Source organism: Anomaloglossus baeobatrachus, chromosome 1 (genome assembly GCF_048569485.1).
Source record: "Anomaloglossus baeobatrachus isolate aAnoBae1 chromosome 1, aAnoBae1.hap1, whole genome shotgun sequence".
Lineage (NCBI taxonomy): Eukaryota > Metazoa > Chordata > Amphibia > Anura > Aromobatidae > Anomaloglossus > Anomaloglossus baeobatrachus.
In genome coordinates this window covers 897,985,825-898,000,101 of record NC_134353.1, presented here as the reverse complement: position 1 = coordinate 898,000,101, position 14,277 = coordinate 897,985,825, and the positions used below count along the sequence as shown (strand labels likewise).

Sequence of the window (14,277 nt, the reverse complement as noted above, 5' to 3'; positions counted from 1 at the left end):
GATCTAGCAAGTGCAAATCCTTTTCACATTGGTGAACTGGATGAGGGCAAAATGAAGGTAAGGAGATATCCTGATTGAGATGAAAAGGGGATACCACCTTAGGGAGAAATTCCGGGACCGGACGCAGAACCACCTTATCCTGGTGAAAAACCAGGAAGGGGGCTTTGCATGACAGCGCTGCCAACTCCGACACTCTACGGAGCGATGTAACTGCCACTAGAAATGCCACCTTCTGCGAAAGACGTGATAGAGAGACATCCCGCAGTGGCTCGAAGAAGGGAATTTTGTTTACTTACCGTAAATTCCTTTTCTTCTAGCTCCAATTGGGAGACCCAGACAATTGGGTGTATAGCTACTGCCTCCGGAGGCCACACAAAGCACTACACTAAAAAGTGTAAGGCCCCTCCCCTTCTGGCTATACACCCCCCCGTGGGATCACGGGCTCCTCAGTTTTAGTGCAAAAGCAAGAAGGAGGAAAGCCAATAACTGTTTTAAAGACAAATTCAATCCGAGGAACAACATCGGAGAACTGAACTCTTCAACATGAACAACATGTGCACCCGAAAAAACACAATCCCTAAGAAAACAGGGCGGGTGCTGGGTCTCCCAATTGGAGCTAGAAGAAAAGGAATTTACGGTAAGTAAACAAAATTCCCTTCTTCTTTGTCGCTCCTAATTGGGAGACCCAGACAATTGGGACGTCCAAAAGCAGTCCCTGGGTGGGTAAAAGAATACCTCGTGATAGGGCCGTCAAACAGCCCTTTCCTACAGGTGGGCCACCGCCGCCTGAAGGACTTGTCTACCTAGGCTGGCATCCGCCGAAGCGTAGGTATGCACCTGATAATGCTTGGTAAAAGTGTGCAGACTCGACCAGGTAGCCGCCTGGCACACCTGCTGAGCCGTAGCCTGGTGCCGTAATGCCCAGGACGCACCCACGGCTCTGGTAGAATGGGCCTTCAGTCCTGATGGAATCGGAAGCCCAGCAGAACGGTAGGTGTGAAGAATTGGTTCCTTGATCCACCGCGCCAGGGTGGATTTGGAAGCTTGCGACCCCTTACGCTGACCAGCGACAAGGATAAAGAGTGCATCCGAGCGGCGCAGGGGCGCCGTGCGGGAAATGTAGATCCTGAGTGCTCTCACCAGATCCAATAAATGCAAACCTTTTTCAAATTGGTGAACTGGATGCGGACACAAAGACGGTAAAGTGATATCCTGGTTGAGATGAAAGGAGGATACCACCTTAGGAAGAAATTCTGGAATTGGACGCAGAACTACCTTGTCCTGGTGAAATACTAGGAAGGGAGATCTGCATGATAACGCCGCCAGCTCGGACACTCTCCGAAGAGACGTGACCGCCACTAGAAAGGCCACTTTCTGTGAAAGACGAGAAAGGGAAACATCCTTCAAAGGCTCGAAAGGCGGCTTCTGGAGAGCAATTAGGACCTTGTTCAGATCCCAGGGCTCCAACGGCCGCTTGTAAGGGGGGACGATATGACAAACCCCTTGCAGGAACGTGCGTACCTGAGGAAGTCGCGCTAGGCGCTTCTGAAAAAATACGGATAGCGCGGAGACTTGACCTTTAAGGGAGCCGAGCGACAAACCTTTTTCCAACCCAGACTGCAGGAAGGAAAGAAAAATAGGCAATGCAAATGGCCAGGGAGAAACTCCCTGAGCAGAGCACCAAGATAAGAATATCTTCCACGTCCTGTGGTAGATCTTGGCGGAGGATGGTTTCCTAGCCTGTCTCATGGTGGCAACCACTTCATGAGATAAACCTGAGGCCGCTAGGATCCAGGACTCAATGGCCACAAAGTCAGGTTCAGGGCCGCAGAATTCAGATGGAAAAACGGCCCTTGAGACAGCAAGTCTGGACGGTCTGGCAGAGCCCACGGTTGGCCTACCGTGAGGTGCCACAGATCCGGGCACCACGACCTCCTTGGCCAGTCTGGAGCGACGAGGATGGCGCGGCGGCAGTCGGCCCTGATCTTGCGCAGCACCCTGGGCAACAACGCCAGAGGTGGGAACACATAAGGTAGCCTGAACTGCGACCAATCCTGAACTAGGGCGTCTGCCGCCAGAGCTCGGTAATCGTGGGATCGCGCCATGAAAACCGGGACCTTGTTGTTGTGCCGTGACGCCATCAGGTCGACGTCCGGCATCCCCCAGCGGCGACAGATCTCCTGAAACACGTCCGGGTGAAGGGACCATTCCCCTGCGTCCATGCCCTGGCGACTGAGAAAGTCTGCTTCCCAGTTTTCCACGCCTGGTATGTGAACTGCGGATATGGTGGATGCCGTGTCTTCCACCCACGTCAGAATCCGCCGGACTTCCTGGAAGGCCTGCCGACTGCGTGTTCCCCCTTGGTGGTTGATGTATGCCACCGCTGTGGAGTTGTCCGACTGAATTCGGATCTGCTTGCCTGCTAGCCACTGCTGGAAGGCTTGTAGGGCAAGATAGACTGCTCTGATTTCCAGAACATTGATTTGAAGGGTGGACTCTTTCCGAGTCCACGTACCGTGAGCCCTGTGGTGGAGAAACACTGCTCCCCACCCTGACAGGCTCGCGTCTGTCGTGACCACCGCCCAGGATGGGGGTAGGAACGACTTTCCTTTCGACAATGAGGTGGGAAGAAGCCACCACCGGAGAGAGTCCTTGGCTGTCTGAGAGAGGGAGACATCCCTGTCGAGGGATGTCGACTTCCCGTCCCATTGGCGGAGAATGTCCCATTGAAGTGGACGCAGATGAAACTGCGCGAAAGGAACTGCTTCCATTGCTGCTACCATCTTCCCTAGGAAATGCATGAGGCGCCTCAAGGGGTGCGACTGGCCCTGAAGGAGAGATTGCACCCCTGTCTGTAGTGAACACTGTTTGTCCAGTGGAAGTTTCACTATCGCTGAGAGAGTATGAAACTCCATGCCAAGATATGTTAGTGATTGGGTCGGGGTTAGATTTGACTTTGAAAAGTTGATAATCCACCCGAAACCCTGGAGAGTCTTCAGTGCCACGTTCAGGCTGTGCTGGCATGCCTCTTGAGAGGGTGCCTTGATAAGTAGATCGTCCAAATACGGAATCACAGAGTGACCTTGCGAGTGCAGGACTGCCACTACTGCTGCCATAACCTTGGTAAAGACCCGAGGGGCTGTCGCCAGCCCGAAAGGTAGAGCTACGAACTGCAGGTGTTCGCTTCCTACAACGAAGCGTAGAAAACGCTGATGCTCTGGCGCAATCGGCACGTGGAGATAAGCATCCTTGATGTCTATTGATGCAAGGAAATCTCCTTGAGACATTGAGGCGATGACGGAGCGGAGGGATTCCATCAGGAACCGCCTGGTTTTCACGTGTTTGTTGAGCAGCTTTAGATCCAGGACGGGACGGAACGACCCGTCCTTCTTTGGCACCACAAACAAATTGGAGTAAAAACCGCGACCTCGTTCCTGAAGAGGAACGGGAGTCACCACTCCTTCCGCCTTTAGGGCGGACACCGCTTGCAGAAGAGCATCTGCTCGGTCGGGAGGTGGAGAAGTTCTGAAGAAGCGAGTTGGAGGACGAGAACTGAACTCTATCCTGTACCCGTGAGACAGAATGTCTCTCACCCAACGGTCTTTGACCTGTGACAGCCAAATGTCGCCAAAGCGGGAGAGCCTGCCACCGACCGAGGATGCGGAGAGAGGAGGCTGAGAGTCATGAGGAAGCCGTCTTGGTAACGGTTCTTCCGGCTGTCTTTTTTGGTCGTGATTGAGTCCGCCAAGAATCTGAGCCCCTCTGATCCTTTTGAGTCCTTTTGGACGAGGAGAATTGGGACCTGCCTGAGCCTCGAAAGGACCGAAAACCAGACTGTCCCCTCCTCTGTTGGGGTTTGTTTTGTCTGGGTTGAGGTAAGGATGAATCCTTACCCTTGGAGTGTTTAATGATTTCATCCAAACGCTCACCAAACAGTCGGTCACGAGAAAGAGGCAAACTGGTTAAGCACTTCTTGGAAGCAGAATCTGCCTTCAATTCTCTCAACCACAAGGCTCTACGTAAAACCACAGAGTTGGCAGACGCCACTGCCGTACGGCTCGTAGAGTCTAGGACAGCATTAATCGCGTAAGACGCGAATGCAGACATTTGAGAGGTCAATGGTGCCACCTGCGGAGCAGATGTACGTGTGACCGTGTCGACCTGTGTAAGCCCAGCTGAAATAGCTTGGAGTGCTCATACGGCTGCGAATGCTGGCGCCAACGACGCTCCAATAGCTTCATAGATGGATTTCAACCAGAGCTCCATCTGTCTGTCAGTGGCATCTTTAAGTGCCGCCCCACCTTCCACTGCAACTAAGGATCTAGCTGCAAGCCTGGAGATTGGAGGGTCCACCTTGGGACACTGGGTCCAGCCCTTGACCACGTCAGGGGGAAAAGGATATCGTGTATCTTTAAGCCGTTTGGAGAAACGCTTATCTGGATAAGCGTGGTGTTTCTGGATAGCGTCTCTAAAGTCAGAGTGGTCCAGAAAAGTGCTCAATTTACGCTTGGGATACCTGAAATGGAATTTCTCCTGCTGTGAGGCTGACTCCTCCGCAGGAGGAGCTGGTGGAGAAATATCTAACATTCTATTGATGGACGCTATAAGATCATTCACTATGGCGTCACCATCAGGTGTATCCAGATTGAGAACGGTCCCAGGATCAGCCACATCCGCCTCATCACACAGAGAGTCGTCCAGCTGGGACCCTGACCAGTGTGATGAAGTTGAGGGCCGCTCATAGCGAGCCCGCTTAGGCCTGCGACACCTCCTGAGCTCGGGAGAGATCCAGCTGAGGGGGACCAGGGAGCAATGATTCAACAGTGCCCATGGTCTGAGTTATTGGTCTAGACTGCAATGTTTCAAGAATTTTAGACATAGTCATAGACAATCTGTCAGCAAAAACTGCAAACTCCGTCCCTGTCACCTGGACAGCATTCACAGGTGGTTCTCCCTGGGTCACCTCTAGCAGCGGCCCCGGCTGAGCAAGTGCCACAGGGGCCGAGCACTGCACACAATGGGGGTCAGTGGAACCTGCCGGTAGAGCAGCCCCACATGCGGTACAAGCAGCATATAAAGTCTGTGCCTTGGCACGTTTGCTTTTTGCGGACGACATGCTGTTGTCTGCCTTGAGTAACCTAGGAGGGTATATAGCAGAGAGTCACCAGCGACCGTACAGTGTAATGTATAGTATGCAAGCACAAAAATACGAAGTACACTTCGGCACAAGTGGGGGTGAGCCCTTGAGGGCTGCTTACCGCCCGCTGAAAAGCGGGTGTGAGGTCGCAGAATCCCGTGTCTGGGTCTCCCAGTCTCCCCTCTCCAGCTCAGCGTGCAGACAGGAATGGCTGCCGGCGTCCTGTGAGGAGGGGCGGACCGTGGGCGTGCCACAAACAAAGAGCGGGAAACTGGCGTCCCAATGTGCCCAGTGTGAGGGCTGGAGTATGTAAAGCAGACTCCAGCCCTCAGCGCTGATGGTCTGTACAGCGTCCCGCCCTCCCCCTGACTGGCAGGTCTGGGGGCGGGAACGAAACGAACTAGGCCGCAAAAGCCGGGGACTGTAGTAATAAGCGCGGCCGTCATACATGCACGGCTAGCGCGGAAGTCCCCGGCGCACCACAAGTCCCAGCCGCGTCGCAGTGAAAACTGACCCCAGCGGCCGGCGCGGCCGTTTGTACTAAGTCTACTCACTCAGCAGCGCTGTAGTGAGGAATGGCACAAGCGCAGCAGCGCTGATGTCCCCGGCGCACTAACACGCCCAGCATGCTGCGGTGTGCGCGCGGTATGCCCGGGGACACAGAGTACCTTAACGAAGCAGGGCCCTGTCCCTGACGATACTCAGCTCCATATCCAGCCGATTCTCCGGGGGCTGTGGATGGAGCACGGTCTCAGTGCCTGGAGACCGGTAAAGTCCCACTTCACCCAGAGCCCTAATGGGGATGGGGAAGGAATCAGCATGTGGGCTCCAGCCTCCGTACCCGCAATGGGTACCTCAACCTTAACAAACACCGCCGACAGAAAGTGGGGTGAGAAGGGAGCATGCTGGGGGCCCTAGAATGGGCCCTCTTTTCTTCCATCCGACATAGTCAGCAGCTGCTGCTGACTAAACAGTGGAGCTATGCGTGGATGTCTGACCTCCTTCGCACAAAGCATAAAACTAAGGAGCCCGTGATCCCACGGGGGGGGTGTATAGCCAGAAGGGGAGGGGCCTTACACTTTTTAGTGTAGTGCTTTGTGTGGCCTCCGGAGGCAGTAGCTATACACCCAATTGTCTGGGTCTCCCAATTAGGAGCGACAAAGAAAGGTGGTTTCTGAAGAGCCTTTAGCACTCTGTTAAGATCCCATGGTTCCAGCGGCCTCTTGTAAGGTGGGACTATGTTGCAAACTCCCTGCAGGAACGTGCGGACCTGCGGAAGCCTGGCTAGACGTTTTGAAAAAACACGGAAAGCGCCGATACTTGTCCCTTGAGGGAACCGAGCGACAAACCCTTGTCCATTCCTGATTGAAGGAAGGAAAGAAAAGTGGGCAAGGTAAACGGCCAGGGGGAAAAACCCTGATCAGAGCACCAGGATAAGAAGATCCTCCAAGTCCTGTGATAGATCTTGGCGGACGTTGGTTTTCTGGCCTGTCTCATAGTGGCAATGACATCTTGAGATAACCCTGAGGACGCTAGGAGCCAGGACTCAAAGGCCACACAGTCAGGTTGAGGGCCGCAGAATTCAGATGGAAAAATGACCCTTGAGACAGCAAGTCTGGGCGGTCTGGGAGTGCCCACGGTTGACCCACCGTGAGGTGCCACAGATCCGGGTACCACGACCTCCTCGGCCAGTCTGGAGCGACGAGGATGGCGCGGCGGCAGTCGGACCTGATTTTGCGTAACACTCTCGGCAGCAGTGCTAGAGGAGGAAATACATAAGGCAGTCGAAACTGCGACCAATCCTGAACTAATGCGTCCGCCGCCAGAGCTCTGTGATCTTGAGACCGTGCCATGAATGCCGGGACTTTGTTGTTGTGCCGAGACGCCATGAGGTCGACGTCCGGCGTTCCCCAGCGGCAACAGATCTCTTGAAACACGTCTGGGTGAAGAGACCATTCCCCTGCGTCCATGCCCTGGCGACTGAGAAAGTCTGCTTCCCAGTTTTCTACGCCCGGGATGTGAACTGCGGAGATGGTGGAGGCTGTGGCCTCCGCCCACAGCAGAATCCGCCGAACTTCTTGGAAGGCTTGACGACTGCGTGTGCTGCCCTGGTGGTTGATGTACGCAACCGCCGTGGCGTTGTCAGACTGTATGCGGATCTGCCTGCCCTCCAGCCACCGATGGAACGCCTTTAGGGCTAGATACACTGCCCTTATCTCCAGAACATTGATCTGAAGGGAGGACTCTGTCGGAGTCCAGGTTCCCTGAGCCTTGTGGTGGAGAAAAACCGCTCCCCACCCTGACAGACTCGCGTCCGTCGTGACCACAGCCCAGGATGGGGGCAGGAAGGATTTTCCCCCCGACAAAGAAGTGGGAAGAAGCCACCACTGAAGAGAGGTTTTGGCTGCCAGTGAAAGAGAGACGTTCCTGTCTAGGGACGTCGACCTCCTGTCCCATTTGCGGAGAATGTCCCATTGAAGTGGACGCAGATGAAACTGCGCAAAGGGAACTGCCTCCATAGCTGCCACCATCTTCCCTAGGAAGTGCATGAGGCGCCGCAAGGGGTGTGACTGGGCCCGAAGAAGAGAGTGCACCCCTGTCTGCAGGAAGCTTGACTATTGCTGAGAGAGTATGAAACTCCATCCCGAGGTACGTCAGTGATTGGGTCGGTGTCAATTTTGACTTTGGGAAATTGATGATCCACCCGAACCTCTGGAGAGTCTCCAGAGCAATGGTCAGGCTGTGTTGGCATGCTGCCCGGGAGGGAGCCTTGACTAGGAGATCGTCTAAGTAAGGGATCACCGAGTGGCCCTGAGAGTGTAGGACCGCCACCACGGATGCCATGACCTTGGTGAAGACCCGTGGGGCTGTCGCCAGGCCGAAAGGCAGTGCCACAAACTGAAGGTGTTCGTCCCCGATGGCGAAACGCAGGAAGCGTTGATGCTCTGGTGCAATAGGCACATGGAGATAAGCATCCCTGATGTCGATTGATGCTAGGAAGTCTCCTTGTGACATCGAAGTGATGACCGAGCGGAGAGATTCCATGCGAAACCGTCTGGTTCTCACGTGTCTGTTGAGCAGTTTGAGGTCCAGAACAGGACGGAATGATCCGTCCTTTTTTGGCACCACGAACAAGTTGGAGTAAAAGCCGCGACTACGTTCTTGAAGGGGAACGGGGATCACAACTCCTTCTGTCCTCAGAGTGTTCACCGCCTGAAAAAGTGCATCGGCTTGCTCGGGGGGCGGAGATGTTCTGAAGAAACGAGTCGGAGGACGAGAGCTGAGCTCTATCCTGTAACCGTGAGACAGAATGTCTCTCACCCATCGGTCTTGGACATGTGGCCACCAGGCGTCGCAAAAGCAGGAGAGCCTGCCACTGACCGAGGATGCGGTTTGGGGAGGCCGAAAGTCATGAGGACGCCGCCTTGGAGACGGTGCCTCCGGCGGTCTTTGGAGGACGTGACTTAGACCGCCATGCATAAGAGTTCCTCTGGCCCTTCTGAGGCCTGTTGGACGTGGAGGATTGGGACTTGGCTGAGGGTCGAAAGGACCGAAACCTCAACTGACTCTTTCGTTGCTGCGGTCTGTTTGGCTTGGACTGGGGTAAGGACGAATCCTTTCCCTTGGATTGCTTAATAATTTCATCCAATTGCTCGCCAAACAAACGGTCGCCAGAAAATGGCAAACCGGTTAGGAACTTCTTGGAAGCAGAGTCTGCCTTCCATTCGCGTAGCCACATGGCCCTGCGGACTGCCACCGAATTAGCGGATGCTACCGCTGTACGGCTCGCAGAGTCCAGGACGGCCAGAGCTCTTCCTGAAATCCTCCACCGGCAGAATGATTGTAAAAATGGCTGCCAGAGCTCTCAGGGGAGGAGGGGGCCGTGGGCGGCGACTAATAAAGTGCGGGAATCTGGTGCCCCACAGTGATCAGTGAGGGGGGAGGAGGACACCTAAAGTATGCTCCAGCCCTCACTGCCGACGTCCAGTCGACCGTCCCGCCCTTACCCCTGACTGGCAGGCCCGGGGGCGGGAGTTATGGTACTAGGCCGCAGAAGCCGGGGACTAAATTTAATACCGCGGCCGACAAACGGGCACGGTCGGCGCGGTAGTCCCGGCCGTCCTAAAAATACAGCAGCCGCTGCAGTGTCAGTGACACGAGCGCTCCATACACCGTCCCCAAGGGGACACAGAGTACCTTTTGGATGCAGGGCCTGTCCCTGATGATATTAAGTCTCCTGTCCGGCAGATTCCCTCAGGGGCTGCGGAGGGAGCCCGGTCCCAGTGCCTGGATGACCGGTTAGGATCCCACTTCTCCCAGAGCCTCTAAGGGATGGGGAAGGAAAGCGGCATGTGGCTCCAGCCTCTGTACCCGCAATGGGTACCTCAACCTTAACAGCACCGCCGACTTAGTGGGGTGAGAAGGGAGCATGCCGGGGGCCCTGGGGCCCTCTTTTCTTCCATCCGATATAATCAGCAGCTGCTGCTGACTAAAATGTGGAGCTTGAGTGAATGTGTGCCTCCTTCAACACAAAGCACAAAACTGAGGAGCCCGTGATGCACGGGAGGGTGTATAGGCAGAGGGGAGGGGTTACACTTTTTAAAGTGTAATACTTTGTGTGGCCTCCGGAGGCAGAAGCTATACACCCAATTGTCTGGGTCTCCCAATGGAGCGACAAAGAAACACGCACGTGAGCACAGACCCATTGATTTTAATGGGTCTATGTGTGCCCGTGTCTCCGGCACATGAGGAAACGGACCAAACACGTACCGGAGACACGGACGTGTGAAAGAGGCCTAAAGAATGTCGTTAAATATGATTTATATAGCGCGATATACACCCGTCTCATATCCATGTGCAGATATCAGCGTCAGTCTCGGCAGCTCCACTTTTGGTTTTATCAGCGTCAGTCTCGGCAGCTCCACTTTTGGTTTGGGGTTAACACAGTAGAGAATTTCAGCACCTAATTAGGATTGTGTGTGAGGACGGGGGCGGATGTGGGACCATTTCTTTAGCTAGGCCAGCCCCCTTCTCAGATTTGGCATCAGACACTATGGAGACGTTTGCTGGCCTAGCTACTGAAATGAGCCAGCCCCCTCCAGGTGATGACATAGGGAATAGTCTAGTGTGCCAAAGACAAGCGGAAAGGAAGCTGCCGTCCCAATCTGCAGTTACTGTCGGTCCCCACAGCTCCACTTTTGTTCTTGGATTATTACAAGATTTAGGAAACTATGTCAGCATCTAAGAAGTCCTTGGTGGGAAGGGGGCTGGCTGACCAGTTAAAGAGCTGCACAAGCCCCTTCTCTGGCTATCCATAAGATATAAAATAGAAAAGGGCAGTCTTAGCTATTGAAATGAGTCAGTCGTCCGTGCCCAGTTACTAGCGGATATGGGGAATGATTTATTGTGTTAGGCTGCTTTCACACATCAGTTTTTCGCCATCAGGCACAATCCGGCGTCGGATCAGTTTTATTCCCCATTGACTTGTATTAGAGCCGGATTGTGCCGGATGGCCTTGCGTTGAATGCAGCGTCCTCCGTAACCAGCAAAATTTCTTCATCCGGCTGCCGGAAAGGACGCAGCATGCAACGTTTTTTGTCTCCGGCAAAAAACCGGACCACGCCGGCATGTTGTATAATGGAAGCCTATGGGCACTGGATCCGTCGTCATCCAGCATATGACAGAATCCAACGACTGATCCGTTTTTTTGAACTGAGCATGCTCAGTATGACAATGGAACTGTTAAACGGAAGGACCGTATGTAAAAAACTGAAGCGACGGATCCGTTTTTTCGCCGGATCCGTCGCATCAGTTTTTTTAGCCGGATTGTGCCTGACGGCAAAAAGTGGATGTGAGAAACCAGCCTTAATCTTTTGGAGCTGGACAATCCCTTTAAATGCCACAATCGAGGCCACAGTCTTGAAATGTATGTTTACTTACCAGCGCCATCACTGTAAAGGTTGGCGACGTGTCCGTGGATTTGCAATATAACAAAGGCCTCTAATAGGAGCAGCAGAAAGGCCGGAGTCAGCCTCTCGCTGTGCAGCAATATCAGGATCAGGGTCAGGATAGAAACGGTGATCAGCACGGTGGCGGAGTACACGCTGCCCAGACCGTAGGCTTCCACTGAGGTTGTCTTCTTTCTATCCTCTCCCTCACCTCCATGCTGAAGGCGATTTTTCAGCGTTCGCTGCATTTTCCTGTAGATCTGGGGGATTACGTGCTGCAGTTCGGCTGCAGAGCTGGGGGCTCCGCGGTAAGTTGTTACTGTGTTGTCATTGTCAGCCGAGGCCCGGCTCTTCATATAGACAGTTATAGGGTCCCACAACACCAGGAGGAGGCCCAATCCAGCCATGGCATAGATGGCTCTAGGACATGTCACTAGAGCAAGCTGTGTGAACGCCCGCAGTTTTGCCAGGCTATCTTCTGCCCCCGAGCTCAGGGCCCAGTAGCAAGCGATTCCTAAAACAATCAGAGAAAGGCCCCATCGGACATACAGCACCAGCGGACAGGAACTATTCAGGTTTCCATAATATTGCAGCCACTTTCTGATGAGGAAGACCATGAAGCCGAGACACACGACGCAGCAAACATAGTAGAAGTTCTTCAACTGAGGGTCCTGAACGCTGGAGAGAGGGGACAAGAAGGAGGCCGGCTGACAATCTGGAGTCTCCTCCCGGCAATTATGGAAAAGTCCAGACAGACGAACACAAACCCCCAATGCTGCCAGTAACCACACAAGGCGGGAGCCATCCTTCCTGTAAGTCAGGGTCAGGGACGCTTTCAGAGACTCACTTCCTAGGGGGGTAAATGTAGGCAGCATTAGTTTGCCATCCCAATGTAGTTTCACCACGATCACCGAGAGCAGAGACGTGAGAAGAAAAGGTGCCACGTTCCCTTCCGCCACCACGTAACTGTCTGAAAACAGGGAACAGCAACGAAAAAAAAGGACAACGCAAGGGCCGGACAGTAGAAGATACATAGGACGCGTCCTCCATGTCATCTGTGAACACTTCTTTCTCTGAAAGTTGAAGTAAAAAATGATCTGGGAGAGCACAGTGGCTGCGGCACAAAGGGTTACTAGGTCAAGTGCCACCATGGACATCCAGGACGCCAGGCTCAGCGCGGCAGTAACCAATAAAGAAAAGAGGAGAGGATATCCCAGGAAATACTTGTAAGACGAAGTCACGGCTGCTCCAGCCTCAGAGATAATGTAACAGAGGAAACAGGAGGTGAGCAGCATGACGCAGCCCACGAGCATGTGCACCGGGTGGAAGCGAGCCCAGGACTCCATGCAGACATTCCTGGCCTGGTTCAGGTAGTCCTGGAGCACGAGTATGATCTTCTTCAGATGAGCGTCCAGCTCTTGCTCAGACTGCTGCTCCCGCTGTGACATAAGCTGCTCATATTCTGCCGTCAACGAGGAGAACATATCCGCCAGAGCTCGCAGTTTCTCAGAGGGCAGGTCCCCAGCAGCTCGAGAATAGGAGTCCAGGTAGCGAGCCACCTAGGAGAGAAAGCAAACTGCAGATGTAGGAAAACACTGATACTACAAGTGGCCATCAGAGGGCAAGTACAAGCAACCATGGACCAGTCAGCACGGGAAGGGGCAGATGGGGGTCAGCCATAAAGCCTAAGACACACGGCGTGAAAATCGGAGCGAGTGGAATGCGATAAAACATCGCATTCCACTCAGATCAATATTAACCTATGTGCCAGCACCCATGAGCGATTATTTTCTCAGCCCTAATCGGACCAAGAAAACAATTGCAGCGTGCTGCGGGTGCAATGCAATCCTTATTTCTCTCGCACCCATTCAAGTGTATGGGGCGAGAAAAACATCGCACTGCACTCGCAGTACACTGGTGTAATGCAAGTGCAGAGCAAGAATGGAAATAGCCGGCAACGAAGGAGATAGGGAGAGAAATCCCTCCCTCCCCTCCTCAGAGCCAACCTGCCCCTCCTCAGCACCGGCCTGCCCCCCGCAGCTGTGGCCCGATCGCACGATCGGACCTCAGTCACAATGACACTCGGATCCCGCTGTGCTGCCAGCGTGAGCCAAGTGTCATGCGAGGATCGCAGTAGTCCCCGTGTGGCCCCGGCCTAAACATTGGACTAGTCATTAAAGTTGTGACCCGAAAAGGCACTAGTTAGCAAGCACATTAATGCAGGATGCAACAGAGCAAACTAGACAATGCATTATCAGACGTAGCCACTCTGAAGACTTGCAGTATCTGGCGATCCCATAAGGGGGCTATAGAACTAATGTAGTGCCTGCAACAGAAGCTTTCATTGAAGGCTTTGTTATAGTATACGGGAGTTGTCAGGACATGTTATTACAGCTGGAGAGCCACAACAGGCTTGAGACAACTGGTCTAATATAATATTAGGTGCAATCCTGAATGCTTTATTGCTTTATATCATTTATTTTTGGTGGGGGGGTCAATCTTAGTTATGGCATTTACGTGCTACAGTTGGAAAAAAAAAAAAAAGGGTAGAGAAATGTAGGTAAACCTGGGCAATAAATACAGTATTGTAATATACATGTGTAAACGTACCTGCTGGGCATTTAGGTGGTAGGCGCTGGTCTTTGTAAGCAGAGCAGATAGGTTATCTTCAGGGAAGCTGAACAGGTCGTCAATGACCGCTCCCAGATTACTGTATGGAATGGGGATACCCAGGAGCAGCGACAGGCTCGGCACCAGGTTCACCTGAGGAACTGCTACAGGGTCCTTAAAAGAAAAAAAAAACAAACTACTGTTAGCATGCTCTCTCCAGATAGGGGGTATTATAGTAAGATTAGATCTCAGTATCTGTTAACCCTCTTCTGACCACCATCCCCTAAGGAAATACCGTGTGTAACTGGTCATCAAACAAAGGAGCCTTGCTGTACAAGAAAAGCGCCGCAGTCACTTCCTTCTCACTGTCTCCTCCATGGTCTCCGGTGTCCGTCATTCCATGGTCTCCGGCCACCACCAGCAGCGTCTGCTCATCCAGATGCTCTATGAGTGACCTGAGCAAGAAGATAACTCTTTTACCTGAACATTTAGAGCATCTGCAACATTTATTGTCTGTGGATGGTGAATGTATTGGAATATCAACAATAACTTGATTAAAGGGAACCTGTCACCAGGATTTTC

General features: G+C 53.2%; 1 protein-coding gene across 3 annotated transcripts in view; it reads right to left on the bottom strand.

Annotated features, from left to right (window-relative positions):
- PIGO (phosphatidylinositol glycan anchor biosynthesis class O) overlaps positions 1-14,277 on the bottom strand; it is a 73,028-nt gene that overhangs the window by 45,794 nt on the left and 12,957 nt on the right. For all 3 annotated transcript variants that reach the window (XM_075327059.1, XM_075327060.1, XM_075327061.1), the window contains exons 5-7: positions 13,991-14,150; positions 13,696-13,869; positions 11,078-12,644 (exon numbers count right to left, since the gene is read on the bottom strand). In XM_075327059.1, coding sequence (XP_075183174.1) covers positions 11,078-12,644; positions 13,696-13,869; positions 13,991-14,150 — 1,901 coding nt within the window. The remainder of the gene's footprint in view (positions 1-11,077; positions 12,645-13,695; positions 13,870-13,990; positions 14,151-14,277) is intronic.